This window comes from Trifolium pratense, linkage group LG1 (genome assembly GCF_020283565.1).
Source record: "Trifolium pratense cultivar HEN17-A07 linkage group LG1, ARS_RC_1.1, whole genome shotgun sequence".
Classification (NCBI taxonomy): Eukaryota; Viridiplantae; Streptophyta; class Magnoliopsida; order Fabales; family Fabaceae; genus Trifolium; species Trifolium pratense.
In genome coordinates this window covers 51751901-51772101 of record NC_060059.1, presented here as the reverse complement: position 1 = coordinate 51772101, position 20201 = coordinate 51751901, and the positions used below count along the sequence as shown (strand labels likewise).

The 20201-nt window shown below is 32.5% G+C and overlaps 2 protein-coding genes across 7 annotated transcripts in view; one reads left to right on the top strand and one right to left on the bottom strand.

The window, feature by feature from the left end:
• The window catches only part of LOC123921729 (VPS35 endosomal protein-sorting factor-like), a 44238-nt gene extending 34540 nt beyond the window's left edge, over window positions 1-9698 (top strand). For all 6 annotated transcript variants that reach the window (XM_045974384.1, XM_045974408.1, XM_045974400.1 and 3 more), the window contains 15 exons: window positions 498-683; window positions 822-911; window positions 2367-2447; window positions 4476-4619; window positions 4740-4822; window positions 5034-5172; window positions 5260-5343; window positions 5815-5973; window positions 6055-6136; window positions 7531-7608; window positions 7787-7853; window positions 7949-8045; window positions 8543-8659; window positions 8741-8797; window positions 9238-9698. In XM_045974384.1, the coding sequence (XP_045830340.1) occupies window positions 498-683; window positions 822-911; window positions 2367-2447; window positions 4476-4619; window positions 4740-4822; window positions 5034-5172; window positions 5260-5343; window positions 5815-5973; window positions 6055-6136; window positions 7531-7608; window positions 7787-7853; window positions 7949-8045; window positions 8543-8659; window positions 8741-8797; window positions 9238-9390 (1617 nt within the window). In that variant the 3' untranslated portion in view covers window positions 9391-9698. The remainder of the gene's footprint in view (window positions 1-497; window positions 684-821; window positions 912-2366; window positions 2448-4475; window positions 4620-4739; window positions 4823-5033; window positions 5173-5259; window positions 5344-5814; window positions 5974-6054; window positions 6137-7530; window positions 7609-7786; window positions 7854-7948; window positions 8046-8542; window positions 8660-8740; window positions 8798-9237) is intronic.
• Window positions 9699-11929: 2231 nt separating this feature from the next.
• LOC123921766 (glucan endo-1,3-beta-glucosidase 12-like) lies at window positions 11930-13938 on the bottom strand. The gene is made up of 3 exons (XM_045974439.1): window positions 13816-13938; window positions 12359-13687; window positions 11930-12241 (listed from the first exon to the last, which is right to left on the bottom strand). The coding sequence occupies exons 1-3, from the start codon at window positions 13889-13891 to the stop codon at window positions 12207-12209; spliced, it is 1440 nt and encodes a 479-aa protein (XP_045830395.1). The 5' UTR covers window positions 13892-13938; the 3' UTR covers window positions 11930-12206.
• Between the last annotated feature and the right edge of the window lie 6263 nt (window positions 13939-20201).

The window sequence follows — 20201 nt, the reverse complement described above, 5'->3', positions numbered from 1 at the left end:
GTCTTGAAAGTGGTTCATAGGCCGAATGGCGACGGGTCCGTGTTTACTGTATGAATGGAATTGGTGTCCGTTGGAGTGTATGCAGCGTTAATCTCTACTTGCTGTTGAGTGACTTGTAGTCCTCCTTTGCCATTACCTCCTTTGTGTTTTTTCCTGCGTTCTGCTCCTTTGTTATAGGCCTTTTGTTTGGCTGGTTTTCTGTGCTTGCTGTTTATGTTCCTAGCAGTTTTGTTTTTTATGCACTTGTATTTTCCCAGCTTTTGCTGTTTGCCCCTTAACATTCCTCATGTTTTGGTGAGCTTAATAATATCATTTTTTGCTGCTCAAAAAAAATTATTGCTTATCTTTTAAATATATTTAACAAGACAAAAAGTTTGAAAAAAAAAAGAAAAAGAAAAAATAAATATCTGATTCAACTGATTACTAAATTTGACCTGCTTTTCTCCCCTCTTTATCCTCTGTATTATACTGATCTAAGTATCTTTACTACTCTCAAGAGACGTGTAAATGAAGTTTTATCAGAGCTTGGATTGATGAAGAATCAACAAAACTTAGGGACTGTTTCATGTGTTTCGATCGTTCTTCATCATTTACTGAAGGAAATCCCTATTGAAGTAATCAGTTCAAATGTTGTGCATATCCTTCATCTCATAGAGTTTAACAAGGATAATTCCTTTGATCAGGTTTGCATTTGCAATTTCTATCATGCCTTAAATACTTCTAGTACACATTATGAAAATATTTACTATACTAGTCTCTAGCTACCTTCTTTGTGTCTGTTTTTCCGATATGGTTTTTTAATGTTCTTTTCGGGAATACAGCACCTTAATTACAGATTGCTTGGGTTCAGGCTGTATGAAAGGAAATGCCCGGTTGACATTGTCAATGCTGTGTTAGATAAAGTTATGCAGGTATTTAGATATTTCTAGTCTATCTCGACTTACATCATTACTTTCTTTACAATTGGATACATTCTTTGTAGATCTCTATCTTTTTATTTATCTACACCATTGGGGCAATGACATATTTTCTTTAGTTGTTTCCTCTAGTGGTGGGCAAGCATGGTGTCAGGGGGATGTAAAAAAGGAAAAAAAGAAAGAGGAAGTACATATCAATGATAGGAAATCCCCTTACAATGGCAAAATAAAAATATACTATATGATAACAAAAATAAAAAGAGAGAAAAATAACACAGAATTATCTCAGAAATTTAAAAATAAGAATGAAAAATACGGTCTTTAATCTTTTTGTATGTCCAATGAAGATAACTGTTCAAATAAACCAGTAACTTTTTCCTGAAAATTAATTAGTGAAATGAAAAATAAAAAGCATGTATTGACTGTTGGTTGGGCCGTACTAAGTTGTGTTTATGCATGTATAGACTGTAGGTTGAGCCTGTTAAGAGTCCTAAACCGATGAGATAAGGCCGGAAAATGAGTTTATAAAGAGTGGCACCCCTCACCTTATAAGTCGGTTTTGTAAGGTTGAGTTAGGACTTTTCCAAAATCTAATATGGTATCGGAGCTTATCCCAGGTCCATTGGGTCACCTGATATCAAGTCACCGCTATTGGGCCACTTCGGTCATGTGGTAGATGTCCAACACTAGGCGTGAGGGATTGTGTTAAGAGTCTCACATTGGATGAGATAAGGCCCGAAGATGTGTTTATAAGTGAGGGCTGTCCTCACCTTATAAGCCGGTTTTGTAAGGTCGAGTTTGGCCCAAACCAAATTCTAATAGAGCCATATTAAGCTGTCTCTATTTCTCCTCTCTATTTTCTGTTTGTGCACCTCATTACTACATATAGACTGGTAAAGGCAATTTTCTATACTAGTAATTAACATCCCTTTCCCAACTGTTGTAAATTGGTGAATTTGGTTAGATGTTGTATATGGAACCATATTATTAAGGGAAGTTTGATGAATTGAGGAAGTGTTGACCCCTAAAATTAAGTGTCATAATTGGGGGTTGATTCTATTTCTAGGTGATAACTGCAAAAGCAATCATATAATCTTTTGGCTAGTATACTATTAATATAAACCTTGACTAATTAAATCTTAACTTGTTTATAATAATTACTCAAAACTCCCTGATTTTGAATTTTAACATACCAGAGGCCACTCTTATTTGATACCAAGAGGGGATCTATGTGTAAGAACACCTAAACTCAGGGCAGAGCTAAGTTGTTTACTTTCCATAATTAATGAATGAGTTCAGATTTGATCATATGGTTGTAATTTCAACTTTTGCAATTGTTTTTGCATTTTAGTGATTTTATTTTGGGCTTCATTTCTAAGCATGTTTTTAACAGACTGTCATTTTTCCTGCTGGTATTTGTTATATTCTCTAATATTTCTGCAATTTCAGGTTATTTCCCTGTACATGAATCTTGATGAGTTCCTGAGTGTTGTAGATGCTTATGCTGATCTTATACTTCAAAATCACATGGTATGTTTAGTGAGTGGGTGCAATCAGACTGCTGTTGCTCCTATAAATTTTGAAAAGAATTTTTTTTTTTGCCATTTTTATCTTTATTTGTTGAGTGCACTACTATCTTATCCATTTTACAGGGATAAGATTATTGAGGCTGTTATGCATTTGTAACTACAATCCCGCATAGTGGCGCAGAGTGGCCCACCCCAACAATCAACGAAAGTTAAGTTGAAGTACAAAAATACAAAAAAAAAAAAAGAAGAAGAGAAACAATAGCAAAACTGGTGTAAAAATAAACATAACAACAACTAGGAAATAGAGAGGAGGAAAAAGAAGAGAAAGAAACAGAGAGGAGGATAAACAAAAAACAGATTAGGAAAAATAAAAAGAATAGAAGGAAAGTAGGAGACAACAATGAAGGAAACTGGAAACAAAGGAAAGGAGAAAACAAGAATCTGGTGGCTTTTGGAAGCTGGACAGTGGCGCGTGGCTGCTGAACGGTGGAGTGCGGCTTCTGGAAAGCGGTGCACTGCTGGCTCGCAGAAAAGGGAAGAGAAATGTTCTCAGCAAACGCAGAGGAGAGAAGACTAGTGTTTTGTCTAGTCTTCAATACCGCGGAAGATAATGCCGCGAAGAACACGCTCCACCACGCGACATACACAATCTCTTCTGTGGTTGCTGCACCCTTAATCTGCCCTGCCTCGCCTCGCCTTTGCAGTCGTGGACAGCTGCCACTCTGGCACGATCGCAGCGCTACCTGTGGCTATTAACTACCTAGATTTGTAGTAATCACCTTTTTATTTATTTTTGTGGCTGATAAAATAGTATTTTCTTTTGAACTTATAATGCCATTGGTTATCCTTGAAAAGCAGTGACGAGCAGGTAATAATGTCACTATGGATTCGAGTTTGTGTCTGCTTGAGACATTGATTTTATGGTGCAGTTTTGATTAATTTAGACAACCTCAATATGATTCCCGTTCTACACTACACATTTTTCTTTTGTTTTTTTTCAAAGAGAGAGAGAGGGGGAGTTATGCAGTTTGAACTCTACCTCAATATTAAAATCTTTGCCAGAGACTACAGCCTTGTTTGATTCGTGTTTTTAAAAACTGTTTAGTTTTCAAAAACTAAAGGGAAAACTCAAAAAAAGTGTTTGGTTAATTGTTTTTACGGATTGTTTTGGAACTCTACCTCAATATTACAATCTTTGTCAGAGACTACGACCTTGTTTGATTCGTTTTTCTTTTGACTCGTAATGAATGATAGTAGAAGAGAAAACCAAATTATCTTGCATTATATTCCTTTTGACTCGTAATGACTTCTGTTTAGCAAAAGGGAATATCAGTAATATAAGTGTGGAGCAAGGAGAGATTTGAAACTAATTATGGGTGATTAATATAAGTCTCAACTTAGCAATTTCAACCTCCATTCCTACATGTAATGTAACACACTAACACCCTTTTAACTAATTCACACAGATTAAGGAAGTTGGTTAATTTAGGTTGATACATTAAATTTGTTAATAATTTATGTCACTATTCCAATGTTACCCTTATAATTATTGAGACTCATCATCTCAATCCTCTGCCTAATAAAGTTTCCACTAGTCGGTTTGTATTGGGACTCATCTCCCGCCTATTTTCTGCAATCCTTGAAAGGCAGAGATGACAAAGTAATTAAGGGTATTTTAGTAAAAATAATGATTAATGCAAGAGAGAATGTGGAGGGGATTTTATAAAAAGGGACAGAAATATTTCTAAAGGCTCCTATTGCGGCTTTATAGGGACGTAGGTAGTAGCACTATATCACTAATATATGTTTTACAAAGCCAATTCTTGGTTTTTGTGAAATTAATCATCCAGATGTTCACAGCACTGTAAATAAATCCATAAAATATTTGAGATTTATCTGCTCTTGATGAATTTATTGTTATCCAGTTTAGAAGCTTATCAAACTACCTGTCACTCTCAAATAACTTATGGGAAAAATGTCCAAAACTTTCTTTTGTAATATTTCCTCGAAATACTTTCATTTATGCCAGGATAATCATTTGGACATCATTTTGAGAGGCATTTCAGAGCGTGCTTCGAATGGAGGAGTTACAGTAAATGAAATGTCAAGCTTGCAATCTCTCTTGGTGAAGATTCTGTCTCATTTTGAGTGTCTGGAAGATGTGTTTTGTCTGGTATATTCCTCTAATATAATTTTGCACACTATCATCTTTCCGTCTTTTTTGTTATTCATAAACTTCAAAACATGACCTGTAAATGCTATTTGGTGATTTACTGTTGTTATCATTTTGTAGAATCATTTTCCTGAAATCTTAGATGTAATGCATGGGAAATCACAGGATGTTGTCTTTTTGCACATCCTTAATATGGCGACGAGGTACTATTTATCACAAACATTTTGTTTTACTTTCCTTCCACTCATTATGGGCACTCACATGTATCACTTGATTTTCTAGTTCATACACGATACACATTCTTTAAGCGTTTGAGGAAAAATAAATTTCAACATTTTTCTTTTGGTGGCCACTTTCTAGTACATGTATAATACACATATTCTAAGAAACTATGTATTATTATCTGTTGAGCAGGAATGGTCCTATTAGGGATCCTACAAGCATACAGTTGCTTTCTGAAATTTCTCAGACTCTACATGATAATATGGAATTTATGAATGTAAAGGATGATGATAGCCAAGTGGCACGTTCGGTATCTCGCTTTGTGCACATGGTAACGTTTTACTTTGCTAACATTCTTTGGATGTTATAAGGTTTTTTCCATGATTATTGTTTGTTGAGAATTTCTGCTAATTGCTAGGTAGATTATGGAACAGAGATGGAACGCCATTTAGCATTTCTGGTTGATTGTCGAGCAACTTTTGGCAGATTCAATGAGCTTAAGGTTTGTCCTTGTTTCGTTGCAGTTGATGTATGATAAAGTATATTTTCCATAAAATATTACAAATGGCATCTGAATTTCATATTATTCAACAACTAGCACATGTACCTGTGTGTGATGCACGGGTAAGCTATAGGTAGAGTAATTCTTATTTAGGAGCCATTCTGTTCCTAGTGTAACCAAACACTGGAATAGGAATGGTAATTCCATTCCAACCGACTATGTCTTTCCATTTTTTACATACCCAAGGTTCTCTTGTTCCTATAACCAAAGTTCTCTTGTTCCTACCCACTCCAATTTCATTCCAATTCCTTGAAAACAATTCTGTGTACAAAACATGCTCTTATAAGTATAAAATCTAAAGGTCAAATATTGTTTGTAGAGTTTCGGAAGAAAGAAGTAATGTATGGAGACACTTTGTTTGCAAATAGCCTGGTAAAATATATTGTGATATATAAGCATGCTTTCTTGCAGGAAACTCTTGTCCACTCCAGCAATTCTTTAGCAATTCAATCTTTGAAATGTGCTAAGAAAGATCTGAGTTTTTTCAAGTCCTGTGTCACATTTAGCGAAGTCACAATACCTTCTATCTCTGGTCAGAGACAATTTGATCTTTTCCTAGAGACTGCAGAGGTTGGTATGAGGGCTTTTGGCACATTAAAGTTGTATTTACTTTTGTTACATTTATTCATGATTTATAGTTTGGATTTTCAGGTTGCATTCTTAGGGGGCTTGGTTTCTCATGTAGATGGCTTGATTAGTTCAGGAATTGACTGTTTGCATGACAGAGTTGATGGTAAGTTTATATGTAAAACATGTAAAGTAGCACCGAATCATTCTGGAAGTACTAAGAACTATTATTTGAAAATGAATGCTATTCATTTGTTACACGTCGCATGTCTGTGGGAATTTATTCGATGCTAAAGTCTTATATTCTGTTATCAAACAGTGGTGCTCAAAAGGTTTTAACTTTTAAGAACAGCATCACAACTAAAACTTGTTTATGTTGCCCAAACTACGAATTGTTCTTTTTTTTTTTTTTTTCTGTCTCAAGGTGGAGCAGAAAACTCAATAACTTGGGTAGCATAACTTTCTTGTATTCCCTAGGTATTTTCTCTAATGATTTGAAAGGCGCTGCATCCAAACCTATTTATATGAACTTAATAAATCTTTTCAAAATACCTATCAAGTTATTAGGAATATAAGCATCAATGTATTATGTTGCAATTCAGTTCATGCATTTGGACCTTGGGTCATTGGTGACCAGAACTCGATACCCACTGTGTTGTGAGTTTTGGTTCAGCGCTTCCGAAATTCCAGCGACTGCCTTCTGTTTTTGGCCCTGCCTTCCTCCAAGACATCTCTGATTTTCAAACCCACATTCAAGAGCTTCAATCCGTGCTTCCATCCTTCGTATCCATGAAACAATCTGAAGATCTTCTTGTTCAAAAAAACAATCCGAAGATCTTGTGCTATTATGACAGTTGATAGAACTGGTCAGAAAACTACTTTAAAATAACTTTTGAATTCCACTTATTATATTAAATAAAGAGGAGTTCTAGGAACACTCTTTTCAACACTCACTAATTGGTTGAAATCAGTGTGGGTTCCTCACTTTGGAAATAGGTCCCGCATAAAGTGGTGCGACCCACATGATTTTCACCCAATTAGAGAGTGAGTATTAGAGAGTCTTGAAAAGAGAGTGTTGCTGGCACTCCTAATTAAATAAATTCTGTCGACAGTCTTGCAACGGAGAGATGGAGAAGAGAAGTGTAAATGCTAATTACTATAGGAGCTGGAGAGCCTAATCTCTCCCAACCAACCGATAACAAAATAACCGATCCCTTAACCCTTCTCCTAACCTCCCTTCCCTTTTATAATCGTAGAACTGCTGCCCTGGTTCCACTTGTATTTATGGGCTTCCTCCTAAATTTTATCTTTATAGTAGGAGGTCTATTGCTAATAGATTCCAACTATTCTTTTCCGACAGGTGTTTTTATTTAGTGTCATTCTCTCCTATCCTATCTTTTCTTTTAGCTGCTTGTATCGGCATATTTGTTTCAGTGCTGTGATTAAAGTGACTGGCTGTGCCACCATGGCTTTCTCTCTATTAGAATGTTTATTGTAGTAATCTAGATTGCATTCTTTGCATCCAAAAATAGTTGACTGTCGTTTTACTCGTTTTTGTAGGCTTTCGAACTCCAGCTGATGTTGAAGGACTAGTTTCGTCTATTAGAAAACTGTGTGGCTTCTTAATTATGGTCCCAGGTTAATATTATTTCAACTTTTCACATTGTTGGTTTTCATTGAAACATAAAAACCTCCTTTTTAAGTGAGGTCTCCCTACTGTAATTGGTAATATAAAGATCTGTGTATGGTATTGAGATCTATAGCCCCTTCTCATATCTATGTGTACTTACATTGATTTTCTTGAACTTCTTTGAAGGTAATATTAGTCTACCAGTCACCTATTTCCCAAATAACTTAATTACATTGATCAGCTCCCAATCATGGTCAGTTTTCTTTTGAATATATCGATAATTTGAACATATTCTCTCCTTTTCCTTTCCAGATCTTGTTTGATGAATGAATTGGAAATCCCCTGCAGGTTTGACCCAAAAATGAGAACACAGATTTTTTCTGCTATCCTATTATTATTGACAACTTTGTCACAAAAGATTCTGCCATATCATGCAAATGCACAGGTATAGCCTCGCCTTGCCTTATTTTCTATTTGTAAACTATGATTAAAAGCAACTTTTAAAATATGATTACATCATGGACAAACAAATGTTGATTTTCATAACGAGTATTGAGAAAAGTCATGTCGGTTTCTTGTGCTCCGAACTTCGTAATAATGGGTATAATGTATTTGGGTTGTTGAAGTTACAGGGTTTTAGATAATGAATGCGGGATGAAAAAGAACAAACAACATTGGCCTGTTTATTATACAAAAAAAACCAACCATTAATTCTTATTTCTACTAAATAGTATGCTGGAGTCTTAATCCTACTAAATACGGAGGAAAATATTGAATTGTAAAGAATTATGGAAAGAAATCCTAGGATATAATCTAAATATTCTAAATTACTCTAAGTTTGTGTTCAGATTTGAAGTGCCTTCATTTACAAAATTTATTGTATGTAGTTTGTATTATTTATGTATCATAATTTCCAGAGGATGCATTTTTTTCCCTTTCCAGATACCAGGCAATGACATGTTATACTATGGGGATTCATCATACAAGAAAGAACTTGTTTCTTTGTCTAAAGTTGTTCTTGACAACCTACTTTGTGCCATCCAACAAGAAACTTCCCAGGTATCTTTAGTGTGGTTAGTTAACATTGTTTGAGTTATTTGACAAATTTTAATTTGTACCGATTAATATGCTAAATTGAAGGTTGCTCGAGGAAGTATGGCACTTGAAGCTTGCAATTGCGTTGCATCATCTTTCCTGGTAAGATGCCATATAATGTTTGAATTCAGCTTTCTGTTTAATACTTGTAATCAATCTATTTATTAGTAAAATGCGAAAGAATAGTTCGCTATGTAATCATCACACGGCTCTGTAATCTATTTATTAGTGATGTGGGAAAATTTTAAAATTAGTGTACTCTAGTACCTAGTGTGTAATTTTGGTGTGAATTGTTACAATTAAGACTCTTTACTCCAAACTTTCAAATTATCGTTTTCTATTCAAAATGTCCACACACATTGATCTGTGCCATAATGTAGCGGGATATGCAACATTTCCTTGATGGGAATTATTCATTCTTTTGTAGCATAATCCAGCTAGTATTCTGTTGATCAATCCAAGTTAAAGTCCTGGTACTTTGTTGTTGTTACAAATTCAAAATAAACCATAAAATGTTGACCCACGGCGTTTCTTTTTGGCAGCTAAGCAATGAATTATCCTCTATTTGCCATACATTGATCGGAACTGCCAAGTCATGTTTGAGTGCCCAAGACCGATGCCTCCAGTCAACTATTCAACTCGTAAACAAGCAATTGCCAACTTTTGCAGGGGTCGAGGTGTCTAATTCTGTATGATTTTTATTTGTCTGGTCACTACATTGTATGGAACTAATTAGTTTGAGTCTTGTCTTTCCCTCTTTATTTATTAAGGGGAGGGTTCATTAGTTTCATGTTTACTATTTACCAAAACTTCATCATTGTCGTTAGTTTGGGTTTTGACTCGTTATTGTTCACGAATTCTAGAGACTAATAAATCTATGACAGCCTGACAGGTAACATGTCAGACCTAGGGTTTAATTACTTTGATAATTTAAACAGGTCATACTTTGCAAAGTCTAACTTGTCTTAGTCTATTCTCGCCCTTAGAGCTGCCCTTGGATTTGTTTAATTACTACAAAATAAGCTTTCAAATGTGGTTTCAAGTTAAGTTAGAATTTGAAAAAGGAATGGCTAGATCTTCATAAATTAAAACTTATTTTACATTAACTTGTAAACTTTTTTTTTTGGTAGATGGAGGTTTTTTTATTCAACGTTTTCTGGAGTTGAGACACCTAATGGTACACATTACCACCCTTATAACTTTGTTAATTGATTGAAGTTAACTGAAGGATTAAATTGAACAATATTTTATTAAGGCAAATGAGTGATTTCAAAATATTGATAAAATAAATAGTGAGGGATATATGTGTGGCTCCCTGGCGTCTTGCCAGCTTTTCAAAAACTTCTCACTTGTGTCTAATAGTTTTCTAAGGTTTTGTAATTTGATGTATTAGCAAATAGACCTTATTAGTTATTTTTTACCATTAACAAAATATTTGACATTTGATATTTTGATCCAACAAAAACAACCAAATCTTTGAGATATAACAATCCCAAGATTTGTCATTGTACATAGGTCTTTGCGACGAGAATGGATTTTCTCTATTAGAAAAAGAAATTGAGAAAATAATGTTACATCTAGACCATTGGATCAAAACCATGTGATAATATTAATATTTTAATTAGAAAAAAAGTTGGTCAATAGTTAAGATGTAATAAATTGAGGAAAATTGAGGGTGTGTTTGTTTCAAGGATTTTAAAAATATTCCTGAGAATCTTAGAATGGGAATAAAAATTCCCGTGTTTGTTACAATGGAACCACAAATGGAGTCAGTTTTTTTTGGAAAAACATTAGGTTACCCCCACTAGACCCACGATATCACTTCCACATGCACATATAACTGTACTCGCCCTTTATCATTTTCTCAAAATATATATTGCAAATAAAATATATTTATTATTTTTAAAAATTTAATAGAAAAAATTCCAAGGAATTAATTGTGTTATCCAAACACTTTTACGGGAAGTTTATTCCATGGAAAGTTATACCCGGGAAAGTTATTCCATGGATTAGTTTTTGATAGCTTGAAATAAACGCCCCCCCTGAGGAAAAAAATTGAGAGAATCCTTTCTTCTTTATGACATAGCTAATTGAATTTCAAAAAAAGAAAAAAATATGACATAGCTAATTAGAGATTTCTATTTCATAAAGATAAACGAAAAAAATTAATTAAACGGTAGGACAACAAACAAGTTTCGTTTGGCTCTGACGGGCCATTAAATTCCTATGGGTTTTCTATCTTGCACATGTTAAGAAGTTCAAAATAGTAAAATTATATTGGAACTTGTGTATTTTATATTAAATATATAACTTTTTAATAAATAATTTGTGTATGTTAAACAAACTCATTCTTTATGTTAAATAATTTTTTAATAAATAACTTGTGTATGTTAAACAAACTCATTCTTTTTATCAAAATTGACTTGCGCAGTTACTAATTCATTTTTTATAAACATGACTAGACTACGTTTTTTTTTTATTTATAAAAACTTGGCAAGGAATAAATAAGTATAAAACAAATGCCTAAAGTGGCAATAGTCAGTGGCGGCTTGCACACATGTGCAAGGTTTGCGATGGCATCGGGCCTCAAAATTTTGAGAGTCTCAGCTCAAAATTTTGAGATCCTATAATATTACTTATATATTATTTATACTTATAAAATATCATATGAGTATTAATAGATTAGTTTATAAAATATCATATGAGTATTAATAGATTAGTTATCTATACTCGTAAATATAATTTTAGGTCATTTTAATTTTTCCATAAAATTTAAACTTAGATTAGAAGGTTGTTTTTTGACATTATATATAAAGATAATTATTTGGTATTTCTTATCCCATTTGATTTTATGCAATTGGTTTAATATTGATAATATATATGTTTACAAGAATAAAAATGATTTTTTTATATTATACGCAATTTAAATCGACAATTTTTTTAAAAAAAATTAAATTAAATTTTTTATATTAAGGGACCACTTTTATATTTTACACGGGGCCTCGTAAAATCTGGAGGCTCCTGGCAATAGTTAAGTGATATGATTTGATTGAGCAACTAACGTTTATATATAGTTAAGTGACATGAATTATAGTTATATATAATAAATCAAAATTTTAATTAGAATTGGACGTTACCAAGACTAAGCAACTAGACGTTTTAAAAGAAATACAATAAACCAAACCTTCAATAATAAAACGCAAAGAAATAGAGGCATAATTACAAACAAGCACGTCAAAGAAATCGATAGATCTCCTAACAACCAATGAATATTTATCCTTAATCACAAAAAAAAATGATAACAAAGAAACGATAAGAATAATAATGCATGTTTCTCACCGTCTAAACGAATGCTATATCAATGTAAAACCAAGAATAAAAGCCTAAAACACCACCAAATCCCAATTAAATAATCCATCCAAAATCTATAATACTAAAAAATAAAAAATAATCTATAATATATGATTATTCACCTAATCTAACCCACTCTTTTCCATCCTTTCTTTTAGTATTAGTATCCCGTGGGAAAATCACACTTTCCATAGCCTGCAAGACAAATTCACATTACACAATTAAACTCTTCACTAATGCAAAAATTTTAATTACACAAAAAAACAAGTATTAATATTAATATTGTCCAAGAAAAAAATTGCAAAGACTTACTAGGAGGTTGAGTAACAACATAAGCAGCACCACCAAAATCGCACGTGCCAGTGCCACGTGACATCTTCTGATAATAACTATTGAACGCATACGAAGCATGTGCCTCCAATGTATTCGGATTATAACACGTGGCACCCGGTTGAATTGGACTACAATCAGCCCCACCTTCCCCACACGCATAATCAAGCGCGTGTTGTAACTTCTCCTCCGAATAACCACCATTTGCCACACACCACGTCTTCCCACTATTCCCCGCTGATGACACATCACCACCACTCACTGGAACTTGACTCCTCCCTGTTCCTGCCGCCACCGGAGCCACCGCAGAAGACGATGTATTAACCTCCGACACCGTCAACGAAATATCATAAACTTTTTTCTCATTAGGAAAAAATAATCCATAATTTCTCTCCGATGTTGGACCCGTTTTTTGATTCTCGTTAAAAAGAGCAAACAAGAAAACATTAAGTGGGTCTTTAGGTTTTAAAGGCGTCCCATTTCCACTCAAAACTCTTTTAACTAAATTTCCATTATACGACGCCGCATTATCTTCACCGGCTCCAATCTCATTACTATCACCTAACGAAGGCCAACCCGTTTCCGAAACGGTTATTTTAATATCGTTGTATTGTAATGCTGACATGGCAGCATTAACCGCGTCAACTTGCGCGTCAAAAAGATTATCATATTTTAACCCATTACCCGAATCAACAACACCAGGGTTTTGTTTAAATAGTGCATAGTCTAAAGAAATTGTGTCTGAGTTAGCGGCGTACGCGAAAAAAGGGTACGCGTTAACCATTAAGTAAGACTCAGTTTGTTGGAGAAATTTTAACATGGGTTTAATAACCGGTTCGATTAGTTCGGTTTTGAATGAACCGGATGAGGTAGGATAAGAAGATTGTAAAGCGGAGAGTGCAATTGGGGAAGAAATTTTAATAGTTTTGTCGAGATTATTTTTGACAAGTGAAGCATGAACATTTTTCATGGCGGGTACGAGGTAGTTTGTGGTGTTGTTTGGATCAACGAAAACTTCGTTACCAACAGCAATGGCTTCTATTTGAGTTGCGGGGTAATAGCTTAAGATATTGGTTTGAATCCATGTGTCGGTATATGATTGGTCGGCTGCTGCTGCAGAGAGAAGCTCGTTTGGCATGGCGACGATAACCTTGATGCCGGAGTTTTTTAAAGCGGTTAGAACCGTGGCTTCGGTGTCGTAGAGCTTAACACGGTTGATACCTTGTGTTTTTAACAGCTCAACAACCTTTGATGGTGTTGGTAAGTCATTTGCTATTCTGCCGTAGTTGATACCGACCGATCCTGCAGCTTCTGAAAAAACACACACATGTACAAAAATAACATGTTTTAAGTTTTGATAATTAAAGAACAATTATTTTTTTACGTTAATTAAAGAACAAAATAAAAAGAGAGAGTTTGAAGGAGATGTATGTAATTACCTGAAGATGAAGAGAGTGAGAGGAGGAAGAAAAAGAAGAATGAAAATGCAAGAGAAGAAGACATGTTTCTAAGCATGCAGTTTTTTTTTTTTTCTTTGTTTGTGGGTATTGTGGTGTATTTATAGAGTGGGTGGTGAACCTTGTGGTGGGATGGTTAAAGAAAAAAAGAGTATGCATTTTTCACGCAAGGGTGTGGTGGGACTCACTTTGGACACCCACTCTTATTGTTTCAGTTAGAATAGATGATAATTAGGTTAGAAAATTACATGATCTTATTTTTTGTTTTTGTAATAATTTAAGTTTACATCGAATTTAGCATTCTTATTTACATCGGTATTTTAATTGGAAAGAGAAAGTATGAAAAAAATATAAATTTATTGGTAGATTAAAATTATGGTATAATAGAAAGATAAGGTGTAAAAAAATACTTTTTTTTTTAATTTAGTGTTACTATTCTAAACGGACATTTAAAAAGAAACGATGAAGTATATATTATTTGAACTAATATAAATATTTCAAAATTTTATTCCAAAAGAAAATAAAAACTTTCAAAATTTTGTAAAAGATATTAACTAACATTTGAGATTGAGAATATCATAGGAAAATTGTGTTTTGTCTAGGGAAGTGGTTAAATCTTTGTTGGATTTCTTGTAAAAAAAAAAAAAAAAACTTTGTTGGATTTCTTTGTTATATGCACGGAAAGAAAATTGTCAATTTTTTCGGGACAAGTCTTATTTGAATATGTACTAATATATCTATTAAGGTGAATAATTTTAATAAATTTATAAATTATGTTTGTTAATTTTTTTAATATTAGTACTATTTTTAGACCTCTCAATAATATATTAGTACGTATTCAAATAAAATATAGTGCTTACGGGAAAAAAATTACACGTAGAAACAATGAAAACGATAAAATAACCAAAGATTTGAAAGGAGGAAGTAATTAAGTATCTTAGGTCACCTATCATGGCTGAATACGTGTGAACCGTTTTGTTATGTCGACTAAAAGGGACGCGTTATTATTAATAATAATTACTCCTGCTGAAACGGGAAGAGGTTGTGTTTTGTTTGTTGTTGTTGCTGCTTGTCTATATCTAACTACATTCATCTAATGCTTATTGACTTAAGAATGAAACAATGATGGATGGTTGTGGTTGTGGTTGTGGTTGTGGTTGTGGATAACTCATAATGGGGCTGTTTCAATCCAATTATTTTGCTCAAATATGAACGTTGGACTTTGTCTCTCATGCTTGATTTGATGTTCTTGGCTTTTTCTCTTCGGCTAGGTCTTTTAAAATTAAGAATATATTATCTGAATTAGAATTTATTTTGTTATTGTGAAATATTTTAGACTTCCTCTGAATTAGAATATATTACCTTATACTTATTATCTCAAATTTCTTACCACTAGACCAAATAAAGTGGCTTATAGTTTCTCTGATTTTAATTATAAGAAAAAATTGGTTTTCTAGAGCAATTGAATGAATAAAGCATGTATTTATATTAATCAAGGTAATTAAAACCGGATCGGGGTGAAACTGATCGCCTTAAAATAATTTATACAGCGGGTAGATTGTATAAGCTTGACTTAGGAGATTAATTACCAATGATACCAATAAGTCTGATTTTGGATAAGGTTAAGCTTTTTGTTGGAGATGGTAATTTCAATTTATATAGGCTAATATCAGATTTTCTTAACATTCCTATCTATGATGATTTTGGTAATCGTAGGTTTGATGTTAGTCTGCCTCCTATTGGTGAGCTCACAAGGGTCATATTCAACATAGTTTTAATTGATGTCTTTGATCGTGAGTTTACTAAAAGGTTCCTTGGAATTAAAATTTATAGATTAGTGAATGAAGTCTTTATTTCGACTAGAGAGTTACATTCGGTGTGGATGCTTTATATAAGCTATTGAATGATCTCCAACTGGTTGGAACGATCCATTCTATTGGTCCTCACGATGATTGCCATATCATTTATAACCGGAGTGTGGTTCTTGTGGACAATACTGGTAAGATAGTAGTTCTATAAGAGTACGGTAATTGTAAAACCTTTCTACTTACCAGCTATTCCATAATTGAATGAGCCCGTACCGTAATGAGTGAAGGTTATTCTAAGATAAGATCCAGAGGCGAGGCCAAGAGTTCCGACTATCGAATCAAACGCGAGCTCTATTGTATCTACGCTATTGCCCGATCATAACTCTACTGTATGAGATTAGTTATCCGTCTCCCCTACCCTGTTAGAGCAGTCTGGTCTTTAACAACACAACCTGAAAGGAAGTCATTCATAATAGGAAGTTTCTAGCCGTCTTGATGAGGGCAAGACTCAAATACGGAATAAGGAAATGGCACAGCTGAGTGCTAGAATCTTAGTCGATGGAAATTAGATTGCTCTAGAAAATCAGTTTTGTTGATTAATATAAATTAAAACTTTCCATCCATTTCCTCAATGTAAATCAACTATAAATTAAAACTTCCATCCATTTCTTCAATTGAGAAAACATAAACAATTTTATTTTCTCTCTCAATCTATCTACAATCATTCTTTAATATAACGATTAGATACATGGTGTGGGGATTCAATTGTAGATAGATAGCGTTCAATTTAGGAATTGTGTCTATAAATTGAGCTGAGTAGTTTCTGAGCATAAATATTGAAGGCTTTTCATGCTTTTGTAAAATCCTTAGAGATCAAGTAGGAAGCCGTGCTTCATGATAGGAAGGTTCTTGTAAGGGAGTAGCAAAGAAGGATCGCACTACAAGATAAGAGGTTTTTTGTAATAATAAAAGTCGCTAGAAAATGTATAAAGTTATTGCTAAGAGTTTTACCTCACCGAAGAAAAAGTTGTTGTTGATTGTTGCGGTATAGTTGTAGTTAGTAATGTTTGCCAATGATAATATTTGCTACCAGTGTCGGATCCAATCCATGACCCTAGACGAGGGTGTGCAAATTTTAAATTGATTTTTTTTTTTACTTCATTAATAATTTTCATAATACACATGTATGAATTAGGAAATTAGTATTCAAATATGAATAAAAAAATAAAAAAAGATAATTTTTGTAGAAAAGAGACAAAATGATATTTTTAGTCCTTAATTTCAAAGAATCATTTATATTCTTTTTTTTAATGTCATTTTTGTTCTTTTTGGCCCTTCATCCATGTTTGTATATGATTTTTCTAATTTCAAATTATGATTTTCTTTTGCAGCATAAGCATAAGATATATTTATGATTGAAAGCCAAGAGAAAATTATAAATTTAAAGCTTGAAATTCATTTTTCTTTTTGATAATTGAAGCTTGAAACAAAAATTAATTAATGATTCAAATATATAATTTTGTCTAAAATCAGTACACTAATATTTTGATGATAGCAATACATATATATTAATGGCGTGACTTTTTCATTAAAAAATAATAACTTTTTCAACTTTTAATCTTTCATTTGATTGAATTGTCCAATAGCACACTTACTACAAACAAAAGTTAGGCGAGTCAGGCTCACTACACATGTTACACATAACTCAAATTAATTGTTGTTTACTATGATCTAAAAAAAAAAGTAGCCAACACAGTACTCTATCTTCTTCTCTGTTTCTTTCACATTCCACTCTTGTTCTTCCCAAGGCTCAACTGCTTGATTTTACACTATTTTTGTTTCTTTAGTTTTTAATTTATGTGGCAGAAACACTAAATCATGGGCGCAAAACAAAATTTGCAGGGTGTGCAAAGAACAAAAATATAAGATTGCATGTGCAAATTTTAGAAGTTCAGGGCGTAGAAGTTATCATTTCTTCGATTCTCGAAACTTGAACCAGTTGAGGCGTAGAAGTTATCACTTCTTTGATTCTTGTAAGTTGAAACGGTTGAGGCGTAGAAGATATCACTTCTTTGATTCTTGAAACTTTAACAGGTTCGGATATAGAAGCATTCTCACAAGTTTTTCTCTTACAAAAATAATTTATTTTATGATTTATTTTTGTATTCGTCATCTTTATTTTTCTGTTTTGCAAGAAATCAATCAACTGCAAGAGACTGCATTTATATCATTTATATCGTATCTTCTTTATGATATTGATATCGTATCTTCTTTATTCCTTTTTCTAGTTGGTGTTTAGATCCGTTGTCGTGTATCCATAACTTTTGAGTTATTTGTCCTTTGTTGTAAGGGTTTAAGTACCCATTATTTTATAATATAATATCATTTGCTTATAAAAAAAAAACAATTAATCATTCACATCCGTTAAGCTTGGTCCATATTTTTTTTTATCAAAGTTGTCATTGCCATTGACCACTTTCTAGTTATTTATTTTTAAATATTTAAGTCGTATATACCAAGTACGACTTTATCTTTTTCATTTTTTTTTTACAAACTATGAATTCAATAAAAGGACATAAACATTGCACGCATTAATAATTTTTAAGACTTACAAACTATATTTTATTAGAGTTAGAAATTATATTTAAACATTAACTCTTTATATTATTTCTTTTATGTTCCTCGTTGCGACATAAACCACTTTTTTTTTTGTACAACTACATCCATCTCGTTATGTATTATAGATATATTCGATCTACCATTGTTATGTCTTGTTGGATACTAACATAAACAACATAAAATTAAAAACAAACAAACACATTTCATCGTAAGAATGATAGTTTGAATTTGATACAGAGGAAAACCTGCAACATAAAAAGACCGTCATAATAATGTGAATCAAGTGAAGCATCACACCGAGTTTTATAATTAATGGAGTCTTCAAGACCCGTGACATGTATAAAAACTTTACACTGACAATGTATACAAATTAAGCTCTTATTTTAAAATTTATATAAGTTAAGAAGGAGAGTTGAGTGAATATGGCTTAGAGAATTTGGGATAGAATGATGCTTGGTTTATGGAAAAAGAGGGATAGATTAATAGCCAATGCATGCAAAGCTTGTGATGTCAATTTTACTCAAGGAAATAGAGGAATCTACATTTTGCAAATGGCCATTAGTGAATAGATGAATATGTGAGACCGGTTAGAATAGCATATAACATGATTGGAACACCATATATTTATTTGGCACAAATTTTTATTAGTGATAAAAAATATCATCTCTCCGGTCAATTATAAATTTTTTATCAGTAATAACTTGTTATAGTTATTCTAAAACTTTTGTTAGCGATCAAAATTGTCATCTCCCCGTGAATAATAATTTTTTATAAACAATAACTTGTAATAGTGATTTTAAAAGTTTTATTAGCGATCAAAATTGTCATCTACCCGTGAATAATAATTTTTTATTTTCTTGTTTAATCAAATCTTGCTCATGTATACATAGAAATCTTCTTGTTCATAAAAATAGTCTCAATTCAATTTTTTACAAACCACTCATATATTTCATGTTCATCAAAAGAAGCTAAAAAAAATGACAAACAAAACACTTGCACTATGAAACTCAAACTCATAGGTTTCCATCTCGGAAAGTATGCATGACTCTCTTTTCATTGATTTCATGCTAATCCAATATGTTCAAAAAATAGCGAAGAATTCTTTTTTCTCGTCAATGGTTTCAAGCTGTAACAAATATACAAATTTATTAGTATTAACAAAAATAAAGCCACAATATTGTACTCAAAGTTAAAATAAAGCCATAATATATTAGCATATGATAGTTAAAAAAATTGTTAAGACTTGATATACGATTTTATTTATAAAAATGTTAATATTAATACGTATCCTAAAGGGACATATTATATAGCAACATTTTTTTTCAAAATTGTGTAATTAACTTTTTAAAAATGGACTTTTTATATTGTTTAATGCAAATTCATATCCAATAAGTAGAGACTATTCGCATAACAAACACATCATAATGATTAATATTACTTTAATTTATATAATAATTATAATATTTTATTTGATTAAAATATATGTTAAAAAATTTAAAAATAGACAGCAGCTGCAGAAGCAGCGCTGCCCCCTCCGCCAATTTCAGTTTCTTGTTTTTTTTTATAATTATTAATAATCATAAATAATTAACAGATTAAAGAGAAAAAAAAGGGAAAAAACAAGAACAACAATAGTAAGCATAAAAATAAATAAAATCTGGTACAGTAAGCATAAAAAAAAAAAATAGGAAGCAACACTAAAAAATAGCAACAAATGTCCTATATTTTTGCACCAAGCATCAAATTAAATTCTGCTACATAAATAATTAGCTACAAAACATGAAATAGCAGTAAAAAAAATAAAAACAGCAACAGATTCAATGAATAAAAACATTAACCTGCAAGACAGCAAAACAGCAAACATGCATAAAAAAACTGGCCCAGCAAGGGTAGAAAAATAGCAAGCAGCGCTGCAAAATCTGGCACAAGAAGCACTGCAAA